Here is a 23306-nt window from a genome sequence, read left to right on the forward strand (position 1 = left end):
TTTTGGGTTCACACCCTTCACACCCCAGACTATTCATACTATGGCACAAAATGGAACCTCTAGTGAAGAAAGTCTTTCGTTGATTAAAAAAAGAGAAATTTACATAGCTAAAATTGGACAATTTATGTTGAATTTAAGTATTATTGAATCTAACTGTATGTATATGTAGGTATACATGCTTATATATACACAGATTTTACATATATATAGTGTGACACATATATCATATGTGTGTATGTGCATGTGTGTGTGTACAGAAATTGTATCATAAAGTTTTTTAAAAGATTGTTTATCTTGTTCCTCTTTTTTATACCCATGATGAATTTGGAGTAAATGTTATCACTTAATCTGGTCATTTTACCCTTAATTTGGATTTGAATGCTATAGCATGTAATGACATAGCTTGTGGGAGCCTTGGTTGGCTCAGAAGCAAAATGGGTCATGTAAAAAGGAAGGAAGACTAAAATCAAAGTAAAAATATGGCCTTCGTTTGAAAGTTTTCTTTTGATGATACATGAAGAATGCACATTTATAAAGTTGTAATAATTATTCACTTTCTTTTGATGCGTTGTTTTCTTAGAAAAACCAAGCCCACCTGAAAAACTTGGAGTAACAAGTACATCCAAAGACAGTGTTTCCCTGACCTGGCTGAAGCCTGAACATGATGGCGGAAGCAGAATTGTACACTATGTCATTGAAGCACTAGAAAAGGACAGAAAACTGGGTTAAATGTGCAGTGGCAAAGTCAACCCATCACGTTGTTTCTGGTCTGAGGGAGAATTCTGAATACTTTTTCCGGGTGTTTGCTGAAAATCAAGCTGGCCTGAGTGACCCGAGAGAGCTTCTGCTTCCTGTTCTTATTAAGGAGCAACTAGGTATGTCTAATTTTGTGTAGAAGCAAAATTTGAAATTATTTGCATTGATTTATGTTAATTTTCAGAAACCCTTTTTCACTTTCACTTTCTATACTCATTTTTCAGAACCACCTGAAATTGATATGAAGAATTTCCCAAGTCACACCGTATATGTTAGAGCTGGTTCAAACCTTAAAGTTGACATTCCAATCTCTGGAAAACCACTTCCCAAAGTGACCTTATCAAGAGATGGTGTCCCTCTGAAGGCAACCATGAGATTTAATACCGAAATTACTGCTGAGAACCTGACCATCAATCTCAAAGAAAGTGTTACAGCTGATGCTGGGAGATATGAGATCACTGCTGCCAACTCCAGTGGTACAACCAAAGCTTTCATTAACATTGTTGTGCTGGACAGGCCTGGTCCTCCAACTGGCCCTGTCGTTATTAGTGATATAACTGAAGAAAGTGTGACTCTCAAGTGGGAGCCACCTAAGTATGACGGTGGAAGTCAAGTTACCAACTACGTTCTACTTAAAAGAGAAACAAGTACTGCAGTATGGACCGAAGTGTCTGCAACAGTTGCAAGAACCATGATGAAAGTCATGAAACTGACCACAGGAGAAGAATACCAATTCCGCATCAAGGCAGAAAACCGCTTTGGCATCAGTGATCACATAGATTCAGCTTGTGTGACTGTCAAACTACCATACAGTAAGTTGTCCACCTTTTCAAAGATCCAGGTTTTCTTTGACCATAAATGTGTTATTGTCTGTACTAATCTATAGGATTTCTCTCTTTTGTAGCAACGCCTGGACCACCATCTACACCATGGGTCACTAATGTTACTCGAGAAAGCATCACTGTGGGCTGGCATGAACCAGTGTCAAATGGAGGCAGTGCAGTCATAGGCTATCACCTGGAAATGAAAGACAGAAACAGTATTTTATGGCAAAAAGCCAACAAACTGGTCATCCGCACTACTCACTTCAAAGTCACAACAATCAGTGCTGGACTTATTTATGAATTCAGGGTGTATGCAGAAAATGCTGCTGGAGTTGGAAAACCCAGCCATCCCTCTGAACCAGTCTTGGCAATTGATGCTTGTGGTATGTATTTGTCATGAGAAGGGCAGTTCTGATACAAAAATGCAAACCTTACTTCTGTGAAGCCAGATATTATGATATAAGTGCCGCTAATCTGCTTCTCTTATTACCACAGAACCCCCAAGAAATGTTCGTATCACTGATATTTCAAAGAACTCTGTCAGCCTTTCGTGGCAACAACCAGCTTTTGATGGAGGTAGCAAGATTACAGGCTACATTGTTGAAAGACGTGACCTTCCAGATGGCAGATGGACCAAGGCCAGCTTCACCAATGTTACTGAAACTCAATTCACCATCTCTGGCTTGACTCAGAATTCCCAGTATGAATTCCGTGTCTTTGCTAGGAATGCTGTTGGTTCCATTAGCAATCCATCTGAGGTTGTAGGGCCCATTACTTGCATCGATTCTTATGGTAAGCATGCTTAGCACTTTGAATCACAATAGCTGTTTAACTCAGTATTTCCCCGTACCTTTTCCTGGTTCTGATCTATAGAATAACTTTTATTCTGTGCCTTAATGAGGTTTTTGGAAGAACTTATGTACTAGCTGGGAGTCTGAGGAAAATTCCTTAAATACCTTTCCTGCCCTCTTGACTTGACTGTAAAATGAGAGATTTAGACCTCAGGATATCTACAGGCCTTTCCAACTTCAACCTTTTATGATTGTTTGATTGTATGAGTTGGCGCTTTCATTCTATTTTAAATTATCAAAGTCAATAATTAAACCATGGTTGAGTTCCTACAGAATATTGCTCTTAAATAAGCCACCGACTAAACAGAGACTTCGTTTTTGGTTTTTTGGTTTGTTTGTTTGTTTTTGTTTTTGAGACAGAGTCTCACTCTGTCGCCCAGGCTGGAGTGCAGTGGTACGGTCTTGGCTCACTGCAACCTCCGCCTCCTGGGCTCAAACGATTCTCGTGCCTCAGCCACCTGAGTAGCTGGGATTACAGGCATGCCCCACCACACCCAGCTAATTTTTTGTATTTTTAGTAGGGACGGAGTTTCACCATGTTGGCCAGGCTGGTCTCAGCCTCCTGACTTCAGGTGATCCACCCACCTCCGCCTCCCAAAGTGTTGGGATTACAGGTGTGAGCCACCACACCTGGCCTAAACACAGACTTTGATGATGATAGTATTAGCAGCAGCTAACATTTATTAATTTTCATGAATTCTTTCCCTTAGTTCTCATAGCCCTCATATTAGCCATCTTATAGAAGGGAAAACGAGGCTGAGAGTGCTTCTGTAACTTCCCTGTTAGGGATGGAGTGGGAATTCAAACAGACAGACTTCAGAGCCCTCTCTATCATGGTTAGTCCAAAATGCATATTCCTCACCATTCTGGAAAACAAGTGGCACATTCAACTCAACAATGTTTTGAAAATTAAAACGTCATGAGAGTCAGGTATCCTGTGACACTTTTCCTAAAAGATCTCCAATTGCTAAGAGAAAATTGAGCCACTATAGTGTCTGGGCAAAAGTATCCACTCCCATCTTCATGCTGAGAATCTCAGGGCTATTCTTTATTTATGAATCAGGCTTTGTGGATACTGCATCAGTGTTTATGAGAGTATGAAGCAAGTCAAATTTAGTTCTCTTTCTTGATAATTCCAAACAACATGGCAGAAAATCTGTCCAGTGAGTATGTAGTTCTGTGGGTAGAGAATTCAGACTTGACATGAACCATCCACACTTGGATATCAGTGAACTGGGAAGGTAAAAGAAAAAGAATAGGAGGTGCTTAGAAGAAAAGGAAAAAAAAGCTAAAGTGAAAGAAAATGTTTAACAGCTTCTTCCATGATGTTCTCACTACCATATCCCATTTCATCACTAGAATAAAGCAACTAATGGACTTTAAAACACATGTAAAAGGTGCTTAAGTCACTGCACAACTCACAGTCTTTCTACCCCATCTGAGATAGAAGAGTGGCCTCTAAATTTTTAACTTTTAAATAATAATTGCATAGAATTATAATGATGGGGTGTGTGTATAATTTAATAACAGCCAATGACCTTACTTTAAGGTTGGTGCAACTATTTTTTTCCATCCTTATAATATTTTAAATATTTCTCATCTGTTTTTCTTGCAGGTGGTCCTGTAATTGATTTGCCTCTAGAATATACAGAAGTTGTCAAATACAGAGCAGGTACATCTGTGAGGCTCAGAGCTGGCATTTCTGGGAAACCTGCGCCTACAATTGAGTGGTATAAAGATGATAAAGAATTACAAACCAATGCACTGGTTTGTGTCGAAAATACCACGGACCTCGCATCTATACTCATCAAAGATGCCGATCGCCTTAATAGTGGATGCTATGAATTAAAACTAAGGAATGCCATGGGCTCAGCCTCAGCCACCATCAGAGTACAGATCCTTGGTAGGCGCTGAATACAGACCACTGTCATATTACATTTGCTTAAAGCTTAGTAATTTTGAGTAAGTAGGCTTTAAAGAAGTACTAACATCGTGTTTTCTCCTTTTATTGATAGACAAACCAGGCCCACCTGGTGGACCAATTGAATTTAAGACTGTAACTGCTGAAAAGATCACCATTCTCTGGCGGCCTCCAGCTGATGATGGTGGTGCAAAAATCACTCACTACATTGTGGAAAAGCGTGAGACAAGCCGCGTTGTGTGGTCTATGGTGTCTGAACATTTGGAAGAGTGCATCATTACAACCACCAAAATTATCAAAGGAAATGAATATATCTTCCGGGTCCGAGCCGTCAACAAATATGGAATTGGCGAGCCACTGGAATCTGATTCCGTTGTAGCCAAGAATGCATTTGGTGAGACATGATTTCATTAGAAAACTGAAACATGAAAAATTTAAAAATAAACTATGCTAACCTCTGCATATGCTTTAATTTTCTTTTGTATAACACCTGTCTCATTACCATCCTTTTCACAAGGTGAAAAATATAAAAAATAAAATTAATATTCTTGGAAAGAATGTGAACATCAAAGGTACAATTTATCAGTAATGTTGATTCTTGTACCTTGTTTTCCTTTCCTTTCTAAACAGTCACACCTGGGCCACCAGGCATACCAGAAGTGACAAAGATTACCAAGAATTCAATGACTGTTGTATGGAGCAGGCCAATTGCAGATGGTGGTAGTGATATAAGTGGCTATTTCCTTGAAAAACGAGATAAGAAGAGTCTAGGATGGTTTAAAGTACTAAAAGAGACAATCCGTGACACCAGACAAAAAGTAACAGGACTCACAGAAAACAGTGACTATCAATACAGAGTTTCTGCTGTAAACGCTGCTGGACAGGGTCCATTTTCTGAACCATCTGAATTCTACAAAGCTGCTGATCCTATTGGTAAGTGCTCATACCTGCAGCATCTTCACCTGTGTCTTCTAAATTCGCCTGTGTGACTAAATTATACATGATTGTGTAATTATTTCATTGTGAATGGCCATTCCAGATCCTCCAGGCCCACCTGCTAAGATAAGAATTGCAGATTCAACCAAGTCATCCATCACCCTTGGCTGGAGTAAGCCTGTCTATGATGGGGGCAGTGCTGTTACTGGGTATGTTGTTGAGATGAGACAAGGAGAGGAAGAGGAATGGACTATTGTCTCTACCAAAGGAGAGGTCAGAACTACAGAATATGTGGTATCCAATCTGAAACCTGGAGTCAATTACTACTTCCAGGTATCTGCTGTAAACTGTGCTGGACAAGGAGAACCTATAGAAATGACTGAACCTGTACAAGCTAAAGATATACTTGGTATGTACCTACTGGTGTGATTATGTTTTTTTATAAGCATACTTCCAGGAAATCACTTGTTTTTTACTTTTAAAATTCACTGTATATATCCATTTTATGCCTACAGAGGCACCAGAGATTGACCTGGATGTGGCCCTCAGAACTTCTGTTATTGCCAAAGCTGGTGAAGATGTACAAGTGTTGATTCCCTTTAAAGGTAGACCTCCACCTACTGTCACATGGAGAAAAGATGAGAAGAATCTTGGCAGTGATGCCAGATACAGCATTGAAAACACTGACTCATCTTCATTACTCACCATTCCTCAAGTTACTCGCAATGACACAGGAAAATATATTCTCACAATAGAAAACGGAGTTGGTGAACCTAAGTCTTCAACTGTGAGTGTTAAAGTGCTTGACACACCAGCTGCCTGCCAGAAACTACAGGTTAAACATGTTTCTCGAGGCACAGTCACTTTGCTCTGGGATCCTCCTCTCATCGATGGAGGATCTCCAATAATTAATTACGTAATTGAAAAGAGAGATGCCACCAAGAGAACATGGTCTGTCGTGTCACACAAATGTTCTAGCACATCCTTCAAGCTAACAGAGTTGTCAGAGAAGACTCCATTCTTCTTCAGAGTTCTTGCAGAAAATGAAATTGGAATTGGGGAACCCTGTGAAACTACGGAGCCAGTGAAGGCTGCTGAAGTACCAGCTCCTATACGTGATCTCTCAATGAAAGACTCAACAAAGACATCTGTCATCCTCAGCTGGACCAAACCTGACTTTGATGGTGGTAGCGTCATCACAGAATATGTTGTAGAAAGGAAAGGTAAAGGTGAACAGACATGGTCCCACGCTGGCATAAGTAAGACATGTGAAATTGAGGTTAGCCAACTTAAGGAGCAGTCAGTCCTGGAGTTCAGAGTGTTTGCCAAAAATGAGAAAGGACTGAGTGATCCTGTCACTATTGGGCCAATTACAGTGAAAGAACTTATTATTACGCCTGAAGTTGACCTGTCAGATATCCCTGGGGCACAAGTCACTGTGAGAATTGGGCACAATGTGCACCTTGAATTACCTTATAAAGGAAAGCCCAAACCATCCATCAGTTGGCTGAAAGATGGCTTGCCACTGAAAGAAAGTGAATTTGTTCGTTTCAGTAAAACTGAAAACAAAATTACTTTGAGTATTAAGAATGCCAAGAAGGAGCATGGAGGAAAATACACTGTTATTCTTGATAATGCAGTGTGTAGAAATGCAGTCCCCATTACAGTCATCACCCTTGGCCCACCATCAAAGCCCAAAGGACCCATTCGATTTGATGAAATCAAGGCTGATAGTGTCATCCTGTCATGGGATGTACCTGAAGATGATGGAGGAGGAGAAATTACTTGTTACAGCATCGAGAAGCGGGAAACTTCACAAACGAATTGGAAGATGGTGTGTTCAAGTGTTGCCAGGACGACTTTCAAAGTTCCTAATCTAGTCAAAGACGCTGAGTACCAGTTTAGAGTGAGGGCAGAAAACAGATACGGAGTCAGCCAACCACTTGTCTCAAACATTATTGTGGCAAAACACCAGTTCAGGATTCCTGGTCCCCCAGGAAAGCCAGTTATATACAATGTGACTTCTGATGGCATGTCACTAACTTGGGATGCTCCAGTTTATGATGGTGGTTCAGAAGTTACTGGATTCCACATTGAAAAGAAAGAAAGAAATAGCATCCTCTGGCAAAAAGTTAATACATCACCAATCTCTGGAAGAGAATATAGAGCTACTGGACTGGTGGAAGGTCTGGATTACCAATTCCGTGTATATGCTGAAAATTCTGCTGGCCTAAGCTCACCTAGTGACCCAAGCAAATTTACCTTAGCTGTTTCTCCAGTAGGTAAGTGATTATTATTCAAATACATTTAGTTTAGCAATTGAACATATTAGAAACAAATATATCAAATAATGCTTTTCTTCTCTGTATCACCTTCTTACATATCTTCTTGTCACTAGAGAACTGGTGATGTAAAGCAAGAGGAATGATTTTAAATCAGTCTAATAAACTAATTTGAAGTTATTTTAAAGACTGTGAAATGGAAAGTTGAAATTAATGACCAAAATGAGTTTGGGAGATTGAATAAATTATTTATTATAAAAATTTTATTTATTAAAATTATTGAATAATTATATTTTTCTTCCATGGATGATTAAGACCTGGTTACAAATGTAATGATGCATTTACCTTCCTTATAATATTTTAGACCCACCTGGCACTCCTGACTACATTGATGTCACCCGGGAAACCATCACACTTAAATGGAACCCACCATTGCGTGATGGAGGCAGTAAGATTGTGGCCTATAGCATTGAGAAACGGCAAGGAAATGAACGCTGGGTGAGATGCAACTTTACTGACGTCAGTGAATGTCAGTACACAGTTACAGGACTCAGTCCTGGGGATCGCTATGAGTTCAGAATAATTGCAAGAAATGCTGTTGGAACTATAAGCCCGCCCTCACAGTCTTCTGGCATTATTATGACAAGAGATGAAAATGGTAAGCATTTACAACTTATTTTGAATGAGACTAAGCGCATTTACATTTTTAAAAAACACATTTGGCCTCTGGCCTGTAAAATGGGAACAGAAACAAATTACCCAAGGTTGCTAAGTGAATGAATTATGTCTTTCTACCTTTCAGATGAAAAGAAGAAAAAAGTAATTGGCATCAATTATTTTTACCATGTCTATTATTTCACTCCATTCCCACATAAAGAGCATGCAGCAAGTTGGAATGAGTTTTTAGCTTTGTAATTTTCACCACTTACAGTAAATAAAGAAAAAAGGTTCTCAAGGATAACTGTCCATCTTTACTGAAGTTATTAAAATACAACATACATCCAACAATACAATCATCCCCTTGTTTGAATGCAGCTAATGGCCTCTTAAAAGAACTTGTTTGTGCAGCAGTATTAGGAAGTAAATGATCTGCAAATGTTTCACTTTTCTTTTTACAAACAGCAATGCAAAATTAAAAACATGACAGGCATTGCAAAGGGAATAATAATAGGCAAATATCTAACCCCATAGTCCAAATTCTCAATTATCAATCCTACTTTCAAAATAGCCTTTGGTAGCACAGTACAAGTCATTACTCTTCCAGGCCTTGTGATATGGCACTACTGAAAAATATATATTTATTTTGTTTTTATTAAGCCAAACTAATACATAGTATTTCTCTTTCTTTTCTTTTATAGTTCCACCAATAGTAGAGTTTGGCCCTGAGTACTTTGATGGTCTCATTATTAAGTCTGGAGAAAGCCTTAGAATTAAAGCTTTGGTACAAGGAAGACCAGTGCCTCGAGTAACTTGGTTCAAAGATGGAGTGGAAATCGAAAAGAGGATGAATATGGAAATAACTGATGTCCTTGGATCCACCAGCCTATTTGTTAGAGATGCTACTCGGGACCATCGTGGTATATATACAGTGGAAGCCAAAAATGCATCTGGTTCTGCAAAAGCAGAAATTAAAGTGAAAGTACAAGGTACTTTTAAAATAGCTTCTTAATGTTACAATTTATGAACTTGGATTAGAGACATGCCTAGTTGTGTTTTAATGGACAAGGAAAAAGAAACTAACTCTAGAAACTTTTTCTTACAGATACACCAGGAAAAGTAGTTGGGCCAATAAGATTCACCAATATTACTGGGGAGAAGATGACTCTGTGGTGGGATGCTCCACTCAATGACGGTTGTGCTCCCATAACCCACTACATCATTGAAAAACGGGAAACCAGCAGACTTGCTTGGGCACTAATTGAGGATAAATGTGAAGCCCAAAGTTACACTGCCATTAAACTAATAAACGGCAATGAATACCAATTCCGTGTTTCTGCAGTTAACAAGTTTGGTGTTGGCAGGCCACTTGATTCTGATCCAGTGGTTGCTCAAATACAATACAGTAAGTTTGCATTTTTGCTAAGTGGTACTATGTCAAAAGATTAACCTTCCAAGCAAATGTATCTAATTGATTTGGGGTTTTGTTTTTGTTTTACAGCTGTTCCTGATGCCCCTGGCACTCCAGAACCTAGCAACGTAACAGGCAACAGCATTACCCTGACATGGGCAAGGCCAGAATCAGATGGTGGCAGTGAAATTCAACAGTATATCCTTGAAAGAAGAGAAAAGAAAAGCACAAGATGGGTAAAAGTGATCAGTAAACGACCAATCTCTGAAACAAGATTCAAAGTCACCGGTCTGACAGAAGGCAATGAGTATGAATTCCATGTCATGGCTGAAAATGCTGCAGGAGTCGGACCTGCAAGTGGCATCTCAAGACTCATTAAATGTAGAGAGCCCGTCAACCCACCAGGTCCTCCTGCAGTGGTCAAAGTAACAGACACATCAAAGACAACTGTGAGCTTAGAATGGTCCAAACCAGTGTTTGATGGTGGCATGGAAATAATTGGGTACATTATTGAAATGTGCAAGGCCGACTTAGGAGACTGGCACAAGGTGAATACAGAGGCATGTGTGAAAACAAGATATACAGTCACTGATCTACAAGCAGGTGAAGAATACAAATTCCGAGTTAGTGCTATCAATGGTGCTGGAAAAGGAGACAGCTGTGAAGTGACCGGCACAATTAAAGCAGTTGACCGGTTAACAGCTCCTGAGTTAGACATAGATGCAAACTTCAAACAGACTCATGTTGTTAGAGCTGGGGCCAGTATTCGCCTCTTCATTGCCTACCAAGGTAGACCTACTCCTACAGCTGTGTGGAGCAAACCAGACTCTAACCTTAGCCTTCGGGCTGATATCCATACAACAGACTCCTTCAGCACCCTCACTGTGGAAAACTGCAACAGAAATGATGCAGGGAAATATACCCTTACTGTGGAAAACAACAGTGGTAGTAAGTCAATCACATTCACTGTAAAAGTGCTAGACACTCCAGGCCCACCTGGCCCAATTACCTTCAAAGATGTGACCCGGGGATCGGCTACATTGATGTGGGATGCCCCTCTTCTTGATGGTGGTGCCCGAATCCATCACTATGTGGTTGAGAAACGAGAGGCAAGTCGCCGTAGTTGGCAGGTTATCAGTGAAAAATGCACTCGTCAGATCCTCAAGGTCGGTGATCTGGCAGAAGGTGTTCCATACTATTTCCGTGTTTCTGCAGTAAATGAGTATGGTGTTGGTGAGCCCTATGAAATGCCAGAACCAATTGTAGCCACAGAACAGCCTGCTCCACCTAGAAGACTTGATGTTGTTGATACTAGCAAATCCTCTGCAGTCTTAGCTTGGCTTAAACCTGAGCATGATGGAGGCAGCCGGATCACTGGCTACCTGCTTGAAATGAGACAAAAGGGATCTGACTTCTGGGTTGAAGCTGGTCACACCAAACAGCTGACTTTCACAGTAGAGCGTCTTGTTGAGAACACTGAATATGAATTCCGTGTGAAGGCTAAGAATGATGCTGGCTACAGTGAACCCAGGGAAGCCTTCTCTTCTGTCATCATTAAGGAGCCTCAAATCGAGCCCACTGCTGACCTCACTGGAATTACCAATCAGCTTATAACTTGCAAAGCAGGAAGCCCATTTACCATTGACGTACCAATCAGTGGTCGTCCCGCCCCCAAAGTAACATGGAAACTGGAAGAAATGAGACTTAAAGAGACGGATCGAGTGAGCATTACAACAACAAAAGACAGGACCACCCTGACTGTAAAGGAGAGCATGAGAGGTGACTCTGGAAGATACTTCTTGACCCTGGAAAATACAGCTGGTGTTAAAACATTTACCGTCACAGTTGTGGTCATTGGAAGGCCAGGTCCAGTAACCGGCCCCATTGAGGTCTCATCTGTTTCGGCTGAATCGTGTGTCCTGTCATGGGGAGAACCTAAAGATGATGGAGGCACTGAAATTACTAATTACATAGTTGAAAAGCGTGAATCGGGTACAACAGCTTGGCATCTTGTCAATTCCAGTGTCAAGCGCACTCAAATTAAAGTCACTCATCTCACAAAATACATGGAATATTCTTTCCGTGTCAGTTCAGAGAACAGATTTGGTGTCAGCAAACCTCTAGAATCAGCACCAATAGTTGCTGAACATCCATTTGGTAAGAAAAATAAAGTCCTATTTCAAAGTCTCTTGTTATTAAATGTTTCCCCTGAGTTTTATAAAATTGTATTCATACTTAATACCTTTGTTTATATTTAGTCCCACCAAGTGCTCCTACCAGACCTGAGGTCTACTATGTGTCTGCCAATGCCATGTCTATTCGTTGGGAAGAACCCTACCACGACGGTGGCAGTAAAATCATTGGCTACTGGGTTGAGAAGAAAGAACGTAACACAATTCTTTGGGTGAAAGAAAACAAAGTGCCATGCTTAGAGTGCAACTACAAAGTAACTGGTTTAGTAGAAGGACTGGAATATCAGTTCAGAACTTATGCACTCAATGCTGCAGGTGTTAGCAAGGCCAGCGAAGCTTCAAGACCTATAATGGCTCAAAACCCAGTTGGTATGTATCACAATTTAAGGGCATATTTGTTTATTATTACTGATTCTAGTAGAACTCAGAGTGGTATATTTTAACCTTATTTTTGCATCCCTTCTAGATGCACCAGGCAGACCAGAGGTGACAGATGTCACAAGATCAACAGTATCACTGATTTGGTCTGCCCCAGTGTATGATGGAGGCAGCAAGGTTGTGGGCTACATCATAGAGCGTAAGCCAGTCAGTGAGGTAGGAGACGGTCGCTGGCTGAAGTGCAACTATACCATTGTATCTGACAATTTCTTCACCGTGACTGCTCTCAGTGAAGGAGACACTTATGAGTTCCGTGTGTTAGCCAAGAATGCAGCAGGTGTAATTAGCAAAGGGTCTGAATCTACAGGCCCTGTCACTTGCCGAGATGAATATGGTAGGAAATAGTCAACATTCTCCTTTTTAAAATTATCACAATTTATGTGAAAATAAACTCTCAGATATTCATTCATATCTGTTTTGCCTACTGACAGCTCCACCCAAAGCTGAACTGGATGCCCGATTACAGGGTGATCTGGTTACCATCAGAGCAGGTTCTGATCTTGTTCTGGATGCTGCAGTTGGTGGCAAACCTGAACCCAAAATTATCTGGACCAAAGGAGACAAGGAGCTAGATCTCTGTGAAAAAGTCTCTTTGCAGTATACTGGCAAACGAGCAACTGCTGTGATCAAGTTCTGTGACAGGAGTGACACTGGAAAATACACTTTAACAGTGAAAAACGCCAGCGGGACCAAGGCCGTGTCTGTCATGGTCAAAGTGCTTGGTAAGCATGTCAAATCTTCTCACATTTATATAGCATTTTCTAGTGTGGGCAGAAAGAATGATCTTCATCATGGCTTGTCATTACACCTGTTTCAGATTCCCCTGGCCCATGTGGGAAGCTCACCGTCAGCAGAGTAACAGAGGAGAAGTGCACTTTAGCCTGGAGCCTTCCTCAGGAAGACGGAGGAGCAGAAATCACTCACTACATCGTGGAAAGACGCGAGACTAGCAGGCTCAACTGGGTGATTGTTGAAGGCGAATGCCCAACCCTATCCTATGTCGTTACCAGGCTCATCAAGAACAATGAGTACATATTCCGAGTGAGGGCAGTAAACAAATATGGCCCCGGTGTGCCTGTTGAATCAGAGCCAATTGTAGCCAGAAACTCATTCAGTGAGTATTAACACTGTTAAACAATTTGACAGTTGAAATGTAATAGAATCAGGGGGAGGAGGGAGAAGGGCAGTCTTATCAATAGTAATTTTGTGCAATTCTGATCATCCTTGTTTTCATAAACAGCTATTCCATCACCACCGGGCATACCTGAAGAAGTTGGGACTGGCAAAGAGCATATCATCATTCAGTGGACAAAACCTGAATCTGATGGTGGCAATGAAATCAGCAACTACCTAGTAGACAAACGTGAGAAGAAGAGCCTGCGCTGGACACGTGTCAACAAAGACTATGTCGTGTATGATACCAGGCTGAAGGTGATGAGCCTGATGGAGGGTTGTGATTACCAGTTCCGAGTGACTGCAGTGAATGCAGCTGGTAACAGTGAGCCCAGCGAAGCTTCCAACTTCATCTCATGCAGAGAACCATCATGTGAGCTCCAAGAATCATACATAAATACAATGCTCCTCAAAGCTATATGACAGATAATTTTCCAACATACAAATTCTAAGAATTTGTAGAATTTATGAATGGTCTAGAAAAGCATATGCTTATTCACATGATCATAAATATAGCTTAAGTCAGAGAACATTTTAACTACTACATCTGTTAAGTTAGCAATTAGAATTGCTAAAAATTGTTACAGCATTTTCCAATTAATGGAAAATATTCTACTATCAATATGAAAAGAATCTATTTTATAAATTTTCCTTAGAGAAAATGCATTGTACTGTAACAACTGAAAAGAAAAATGGCAAAACTCCTTTTAAGAAGAGGTTTAGCAGGAACATACAGTTTCTAGTGGTTTCATAAGTTACTGACAAAATAATTGTCACAAGAGCTTCAAAAGTAAGTGGCAAATCCTTTTACAGAGTCTGAGTCCAAGAACTATAAAGGAATAGTCACTGGGACTGAATTGGGGAAGATGAGATGAAGGTGGCCAGCCCCTCCACACCTGTGGGTATTTCTCATCAGGCAGGACAAGAGACTGAGAAAAGAAATAAGACACAGAGACAAATTATAGAGAAAGAAAAGTGGGCCCAGGTGACCGGCACTCAGCATACGGAGGACCTGCACCGGCACCGGTCTCTGAGTTCCCTCAGTTTTTATTGATTATTATTTTTCACTATCTAAGCAAGAGGAATGCGGTAGGAGAGCAGGGTGGTAACAAGGAGGTCAGCAAAAAATTGTGAGCAAAAGAATCTATGTCATAATTAAGTTCAAGGGGAGGTACTATGCCTGGATATGCACGTAGGCCAGATTTGTTTTTCTCCGCCCAAACATCTCAGTGGAGTAAAGAATAACAAAGCAGCACTGCTGCCAACATGTCTCGCCTCCCGCTATAGGGTGGTTTTTCTCCTGTCTCAGAAGTGAACAAATGTACAACCGGGTTTTATACCGAGACATTCAGTTCCCAGGGGCAAGCAGGAGACAGTGGTTTCCTCTATCTCAACTCCAAGAGGCCTTCCTCTTTTACTAATCCTCCTCAGCACAGACCCTTCATGGGTGTTGGGCTGGGGGATGGTCAAATCTTTCCCATCCCACGCGGCCATATTTCAGACTATCACATGGGGAGAAACCTTGGACAATACCTGGCTTTCCAGGGCAGAGGTCCCTGCCGCTTTCCACAATGCATTGTGCCCCTGGTTTATCGAGACTGGAGAATGGCGATGACTTTTACCAAGCATACTGCCTGTAAACATTTTGTTAACAAGGCACATCCTGCACAGCCCTAGATCCCTTTAACCTTGATTCCATACAACCCTTGTTTCTGTGAGCTCAAGGTTGGGGCAAAGTTACAGATTAACAGCATCTCAGGGCAAAGCAATTGTTCAGGATACAGGTCAAAATGGGGTTTCTTATGTCTTCCCTTTCTACACAGACACAGTAACAATCTGATCTCCCTTTCTTTTCCCTATATTGAGGAAACCAATTCCTGTATTCATTAAAAATGTATTGGTGGCAAGTGATACTAACCCAGTGAAAGATAAGCAACTAAAGAAAAGTCCCTAAGAATGGGTACTTTAAGTAATGAGCTTAGTTAATGGAGAATACACAGTGAAGCTAGCCAAAGCAGTGGGTAAGAAATATTCATTTTCCTAAAGCAATTTAATTATGAAGATAATAATATTAAATTACAATGTGGTATGCAGTGCTGTCCTACAATATCAGGAGCCTAGTTAATAAAGATTATCTTGGCGAGAGTGGACAAAGAGCAATAATGCCTTTGTGAGTCTTGAAAACAAAAAATACAAATCTCAACATTTCCTTATTTGCCTAATATCTGCATCTCACTTTTTAAATTCCATAGATACCCCTGGACCACCTTCTGCTCCAAGAGTTGTGGATACCACCAAACACAGCATTAGTTTGGCATGGACCAAACCCATGTATGATGGTGGTGCTGACATCATAGGATATGTTCTGGAAATGCAAGAGAAGGACACTGATCAGTGGTACCGAGTGCATACCAAAGCCACAATAAGAAATACTGAATTCACTGTGCCAGACCTTAAAATGGGTCAGAAATATTCCTTCAGAGTTGCTGCCGTGAACGTGAAGGGTATGAGCGAATACAGTGAATCGATTGCTGAAATTGAGCCCGTGGAAAGAATAGGTATATATCATAGAAGCTTTTAGGTGAATTATTTTCTTCTCACACCTGTCCATGAATTAATTAAATTTTGTCATTAAATTTCCAGAAATACCAGATCTCGAGCTTGCAGATGATCTAAAGAAGACTGTGACCATCAGGGCTGGGGCCTCCTTGCGCTTGATGGTGTCTGTATCTGGAAGACCACCTCCCGTCATCACGTGGAGCAAGCAGGGCATTGACCTTGCAAGTCGGGCAATTATTGACACCACTGAGAGCTACTCATTGCTAATAGTGGACAAAGTTAATCGGTATGATGCTGGAAAATACACAATTGAAGCTGAAAACCAATCTGGCAAGAAATCAGCAACAGTCCTTGTTAAAGTCTATGGTAAGCATTTTACTTAAAATTGGCTATACAATGAGTAGATCCTCTAAAACAACACAGCTTGACCTATGATTGATCACCTCTCTAGAGAGGAACTATGTTGATTATATTTCCCCAAGAAAAAAAAAAGCTATCAGGCAAATAGGAAATATTAATTTTTCATTCTGTTTTTCAGATACTCCCGGTCCTTGTCCTTCAGTGAAAGTTAAGGAAGTATCAAGAGATTCTGTGACTATAACTTGGGAAATTCCCACGATTGATGGTGGAGCTCCAGTCAACAATTACATCGTTGAGAAACGTGAAGCTGCCATGAGAGCATTCAAAACAGTAACTACCAAATGCAGCAAGACACTTTACAGAATTTCTGGACTTGTAGAAGGAACCATGTACTATTTCAGAGTGCTGCCAGAAAATATTTATGGCATTGGTGAACCCTGTGAAACATCTGATGCAGTACTGGTCTCAGAAGTGCCTTTGGTGCCTACAAAGCTAGAAGTGGTCGATGTCACCAAATCCACTGTTACCCTTGCCTGGGAAAAACCACTCTATGATGGTGGTAGCCGACTCACTGGATATGTTCTCGAGGCCTGCAAAGCTGGCACAGAGAGATGGATGAAGGTTGTCACCTTAAAACCCACAGTCCTAGAGCACACTGTTACTTCCTTAAATGAAGGTGAACAATACTTATTTAGAGTGAGGGCACAAAATGAGAAAGGTGTGTCAGAAGCAAGAGAGATTGTCACAGCCGTGACTGTACAAGACCTCAGAGGTATGTACCAAATAGCCAAATAACAATAATAGTAAAGTAAAATGAAAATTCAGAATTCGTAACAATTTACCATAAAAATAATGCTTCAGAATAAATACCTGATTTCTTTCCCACAGTGTTGCCAACAATCGATCTTTCTACAATGCCTCAGAAGACTATCCATGTCCCAGCTGGCAGACCAATAGAGCTGGTGATACCTATTGCTGGCCGTCCACCTCCTGCTGCTTCCTGGTTCTTTGCTGGTTCTAAACTGAGAGAATCAGAGCGTGTCACAGTTGAAACTCACACTAAAGTAGCTAAATTAACCATCCGTGAAACCACTATCAGAGATACTGGAGAATACACACTTGAACTGAAGAATGTTACTGGAACTACTTCAGAAACCATTAAAGTTATCATTCTTGGTAAGGATGTGTGACAAAGACACCAGCAAGTTCAGTCACCCAATTTTGATTTGAAGTAAAAATTAATTTCTTATATTTCTTCTCTTTCATAGACAAGCCTGGTCCACCAACAGGACCTATTAGGATTGATGAAATTGATGCTACATCAATTACCATTTCCTGGGAACCACCTGAATTGGATGGTGGTGCTCCATTGAGTGGTTATGTGGTAGAACAACGTGATGCTCATCGTCCAGGATGGCTGCCCGTTTCTGAATCAGTGACTAGGTCCACGTTTAAGTTTACCAGACTCACTGAAGGAAATGAGTATGTGTTCCGTGTGGCTGCAACAAACCGCTTCGGGATTGGCTCTTACTTGCAGTCTGAGGTCATAGAGTGTCGCAGCAGCATCCGTAAGTCCACAGACCCTTCCGCCACTCTCTCCACCTCTGATTCTGAATGTTAACAAAAAAGAATTTGTTTTTAATATGCCCTAATGTAAATAAAAATAGGTCACAAAATTAACCCTGTGGTCTTTCTAAGGTTTCTAAACCTCCTTTTCTCAGAGGTTTTCAACACACTTAGGCTTGATTTTTTTTTAAATCTTCACTCTTATGAAAGAAAAGAGGAGGGAGTTAGGAAGAAAGGAATGGAAGGAAGAAAAGAGAGAAGGGTAGGAGGAAGAGAGGAAAGGAAGGAGGACTGGCAATGTTATAGTGAGAAAAAAATACACAGTCCATACTTAATAAATGTAGAATTGAAGAAAATGAGGAACAGCAAGGAAAGTACAAAATTAAACCTCAGCATCACCCAATATACCCATGTAACAAACCTGCACATGTACCCCTGAGCCTAAAATAAAAGTCAAAATTTTTTAATAAAAATAATTAATTAAATGATTTAAATTAAAATTTACAAATAGTACAAACGTGAAACTATTGGAAAAATAGTCATGTGTCTTATATATCTTTTAAAATACCAACCAAAACCTAAGGCACACACAAATATATGAGTCATTGTTTCAATTTATCCATATTGCCATATCCTGTTAACCTCTGTCTTGTCACAGGTATTCCTGGACCCCCAGAAACATTACAGATATTTGATGTCTCCCGTGATGGTATGACACTTACTTGGTACCCACCAGAGGATGACGGTGGCTCCCAAGTGACTGGATACATTGTGGAGCGCAAAGAAGTGAGAGCAGATCGATGGGTCCGTGTAAATAAAGTACCTGTGACAATGACACGGTACCGCTCCACTGGCCTTATTGAAGGCTTAGAATATGAACACCGTGTCACAGCCATTAATGCAAGAGGGTCTGGAAAACCAAGTCGTCCTTCCAAACCCATCGTTGCCATGGATCCAATTGGTAAGTACATTTTGTATCAGTCAAGTTTATTGAGTTATAATTTATATGTGGGAAAATTCACCTTTTTGAAGTATATAATTCTATGACTTTTGAAAAATGTACTGTTTTGTAATCACCACCACAATCAAAATGTAGAATATTTTTATTACCCTGTAAAGTCCCCTTGTGTCAATTTGTAATCAGTCCCTCCCCTACCCCAGCTGCTAGCAATTTCTGGCAAATAATTTTTAATATTCTTCTCTGGAGTCAATTTCCACCTCTTTAAGATAAGATTCATAATATATGCTTTCTATCACACTTAACATTTTAAAACAAGTTAATATTTCTGGAAGCACTTTAAAACTGCTGATAAATGTAAGATAATAATAGTGATTTAAAAGGAAGCACATTTAAGAGAAAGGAAAGTGAAAAAACGTTAAGTATTTTTAACTGATAAAATGAATAAAATTTTCTTTTCTTTTTTTTTTTTTTTGAGACAGAGTCTCACTCTGTCACCCAAGCTGGAGTACAGTGGCATGATCTTGGCTTACTGCAACCTCTGCCTCCCAGGTTCAAGCAATTCTTCTGCCTCAGCCTTCTGAGTAGCTGGGATTACAGATGTCTGCCACCACACATGGCTAATTTTTATATTTTTAGTAGAGACGGGGTTTCACCATGTTGGCCAGGCTGGTCTTGAACTCCTGACCTCAAGTACCTGCCTACCTCGGCCTCCCAAAGTGCTGTGATTACAGGCATGAGCCACCATACCCAGCCATGAATAAAATTTTCACAAGACACAAAAACAGGCTAATGTTAACAGTCCCTGTTTCAACAAGTCATTGAATTTGTTAGGTGGCACAGCTAATTTTCAACTTTGTGGCAACTTTAACCAGTATATTGTCTTATTCTTATTCCCAGCTCCTCCAGGAAAGCCACAAAACCCAAGAGTTACTGATACAACAAGGACATCAGTCTCCCTGGCCTGGAGCGTTCCAGAAGATGAAGGAGGATCTAAAGTCACAGGCTACTTGATTGAAATGCAAAAAGTAGATCAACATGAATGGACCAAGTGTAACACCACTCCAACCAAGATTCGAGAGTATACTCTAACACACCTACCTCAGGGTGCAGAATACAGGTTCCGCATCCTAGCTTGTAATGCTGGTGGACCTGGTGAGCCTGCTGAGGTACCAGGAACAGTCAAAGTCACTGAAATGCTTGGTGAGACATATGATCATTTACTTTCTGCAATAATTGCCATAGACTTATTTCTTACTCCCCCTACGCCAAATGCTAAATTGAAACCCTACCCTTTTTTCCAGAATATCCTGATTATGAACTTGATGAAAGATACCAGGAAGGTATCTTCGTAAGGCAAGGTGGAGTCATCAGACTTACCATACCAATCAAAGGAAAACCATTCCCAATATGTAAATGGACCAAGGAAGGCCAGGATATTAGTAAGCGTGCCATGATTGCAACATCTGAAACACATACTGAGCTTGTGATCAAAGAAGCAGACAGGGGTGATTCTGGCACTTATGACCTGGTTCTGGAAAATAAATGTGGCAAGAAGGCTGTCTACATCAAGGTCAGGGTGATAGGAAGTCCCAATAGTCCAGAAGGGCCACTGGAATATGATGACATCCAAGCCCGCTCTGTGAGGGTCAGCTGGAGACCTCCTGCTGATGATGGTGGTGCTGACATCTTAGGTTACATCCTCGAGAGACGAGAAGTGCCTAAAGCCGCCTGGTATACCATTGATTCCAGAGTCCGAGGTACATCTCTGGTGGTCAAAGGCCTTAAAGAGAATGTAGAATACCATTTCCGTGTTTCAGCAGAAAACCAGTTTGGCATAAGCAAACCCTTGAAATCTGAGGAACCAGTCATACCAAAAACACCACTGAGTAAGTGTCCTTTCAACCACAAAATTATAAACATTATTTCAGCACTTTTCTGTTTTTAAATGAAAATCATCGGCTTATAAGACTTGGGACTGTACTCTAATACATGTGTGCTTTCCACTTATATTTATAGATCCTCCAGAACCTCCAAGCAATCCTCCGGAAGTACTCGATGTAACCAAGAGTTCTGTTAGCTTGTCCTGGTCCCGGCCCAAAGATGATGGTGGTTCTCGAGTCACAGGCTACTACATTGAACGCAAAGAGACATCCACTGACAAGTGGGTCAGACACAATAAGACTCAGATCACTACCACAATGTATACTGTCACGGGGCTTGTTCCCGATGCTGAGTATCAGTTCCGCATCATTGCACAGAATGATGTTGGCCTAAGTGAGACCAGCCCTGCTTCTGAACCAGTTGTTTGCAAAGATCCATTTGGTAAGGAATTCAGAAGAAGGGGTTAAATTAAAGAAGCAAGCCATGTTTTGTCCTTTTATTTCACCAGTAAAGCTGATTCCCTTTTCATTATTTTACAATATTTCAGATAAGCCAAGCCAACCAGGAGAACTTGAGATTCTTTCAGTATCCAAAGATAGTGTCACTCTACAGTGGGAGAAACCTGAATGTGATGGTGGCAAAGAAATTCTTGGATACTGGGTTGAATATAGACAGTCTGGAGACAGTGCCTGGAAGAAGAGCAGTAAGGAACGGATTAAGGACAAGCAATTCACAATAGGGGGTTTGCTGGAAGCTACTGAATATGAATTCAGGGTTTTTGCTGAGAATGAGACTGGGCTGAGCAGACCTCGAAGGACTGCTATGTCTATAAAGACTAAACTCACATGTAAGTAGCCTTTAGTTCTCTACTTATGATTTACAAACTAAACAAGTTAAGGCTAATTCCCCCTCTATACTAAGTAGAACCCTGGAAAGCTTTACTGGAGAGCAAGTGTTTAGAAAGAAAAGCAAGTGCACACACAGGAAATATGATAATTTCTACAGGAAACCATTCCAAGCACATAACCTCAGCAGGAGATGTTAGATGCAGTGAACTGAGCACTTTCCTTGAGCAATTCCCTCTAATGCAATGGTTTCTTTTTTAAAACATTTCCCAACAAGATTTGAAAGGTCAACAACTGTATGCCACTTCAATGAACCTAAGTAAGGGCAAGAATACTACAGAATTATAGAGAGAATTTATAGTCCCTTAAAAGCCTATACATTATTAATCCCCTTCCAATCATAAAGGGAAAAAGTCATTCTACAGAAAATGTGACAATGCGCTCATTGAATCCCTGTTTACCATATGATCCTAAGAAAATTACTTCAAAGAGTTTTTAAAAATTAGGCTAATATGTAAATCATGGTATGTGTTAGTAAATAAGGTAAATTCATTCCTGATGTACAAGGACAAAGGATTACAGATTGAGTAGTAACAATCACCTAATATTATCTTTCATATCGTTCAGCTGGAGAGGCCCCAGGAATACGCAAAGAAATGAAGGATGTTACCACCAAATTGGGTGAAGCTGCTCAACTCTCATGCCAGATTGTTGGAAGGCCTCTTCCTGACATTAAATGGTACAGATTTGGTAAAGAGCTCATACAAAGCCGGAAATACAAAATGTCTTCAGATGGACGCACACATACTCTTACAGTAATGACAGAGGAACAGGAAGATGAAGGTGTTTATACCTGCATAGCCACCAATGAGGTTGGAGAAGTAGAAACCAGTAGTAAGCTTCTCCTGCAAGCAACACCACAGTTCCATCCTGGTTACCCACTGAAAGAGAAATATTATGGAGCTGTGGGTTCTACACTTCGGCTTCATGTTATGTACATTGGTCGTCCAGTACCTGCCATGACTTGGTTCCATGGTCAGAAACTTTTGCAAAACTCAGAAAACATTACTATTGAAAACACTGAGCACTATACTCATCTTGTCATGAAGAACGTCCAACGTAAGACGCATGCTGGGAAATACAAAGTCCAGCTCAGCAATGTTTTCGGAACAGTTGATGCCATCCTTGATGTGGAAATACAAGGTATTTTATTTTATTTTCAGGGCTTTTATTTTAAAGAAAAAAAAAATCTCAAAACACACTATGAAAATCACTACAATTGTATTTTCCCCCAACAGATAAACCAGACAAACCTACAGGACCAATTGTGATCGAAGCTCTATTGAAGAACTCTGCAGTGATCAGCTGGAAACCACCCACAGATGATGGAGGCTCCTGGATCACCAACTATGTGGTGGAAAAATGTGAGGCCAAGGAGGGGGCTGAATGGCAATTGGTGTCTTCAGCCATCTCAGTGACAACCTGTAGAATTGTGAACCTCACAGAAAATGCTGGCTATTACTTCCGGGTTTCAGCTCAGAATACTTTTGGCATCAGTGACCCTCTAGAAGTGTCCTCAGTTGTGATTATTAAGAGTCCATTTGGTGAGTACAACCTGATTTCCATATCTTCCTATGGTAAAGTTCCATCTTTGCATGAAATTCTTTTAAACAGAAAGAAATTTTGAAAGGAA

At 40.6% G+C, this 23306-nt stretch overlaps 1 protein-coding gene across 1 annotated transcript in view; it reads left to right on the forward strand.

Annotated features, from left to right (window-relative positions):
• Positions 1–23306, forward strand: part of LOC108527098 (titin) — a 284505-nt gene that overhangs the window by 250353 nt on the left and 10846 nt on the right. Inside the window, 31 exon segments of the mRNA XM_017868255.1 lie at positions 581–710; positions 712–875; positions 981–1568; positions 1661–1963; positions 2076–2372; positions 4047–4334; positions 4447–4746; positions 4983–5285; positions 5392–5697; positions 5804–7570; positions 7935–8228; positions 8929–9216; positions 9333–9632; positions 9729–11795; positions 11897–12199; positions 12297–12602; positions 12700–12990; positions 13086–13382; positions 13509–13814; positions 15694–15999; positions 16085–16366; positions 16539–17132; positions 17249–17536; positions 17629–17928; positions 18585–18887; positions 19785–20087; positions 20189–20773; positions 20904–21209; positions 21316–21615; positions 22241–22816; positions 22912–23217. Of these exon segments, the coding sequence (XP_017723744.1) occupies positions 581–710; positions 712–875; positions 981–1568; positions 1661–1963; positions 2076–2372; positions 4047–4334; positions 4447–4746; positions 4983–5285; positions 5392–5697; positions 5804–7570; positions 7935–8228; positions 8929–9216; positions 9333–9632; positions 9729–11795; positions 11897–12199; positions 12297–12602; positions 12700–12990; positions 13086–13382; positions 13509–13814; positions 15694–15999; positions 16085–16366; positions 16539–17132; positions 17249–17536; positions 17629–17928; positions 18585–18887; positions 19785–20087; positions 20189–20773; positions 20904–21209; positions 21316–21615; positions 22241–22816; positions 22912–23217 (13347 nt within the window).

The sequence above is a fragment of the Rhinopithecus bieti genome, unplaced genomic scaffold (assembly GCF_001698545.2).
Source record: "Rhinopithecus bieti isolate Rb0 unplaced genomic scaffold, ASM169854v2 scaffold_3062, whole genome shotgun sequence".
Taxonomy (NCBI): Eukaryota; Metazoa; Chordata; class Mammalia; order Primates; family Cercopithecidae; genus Rhinopithecus; species Rhinopithecus bieti.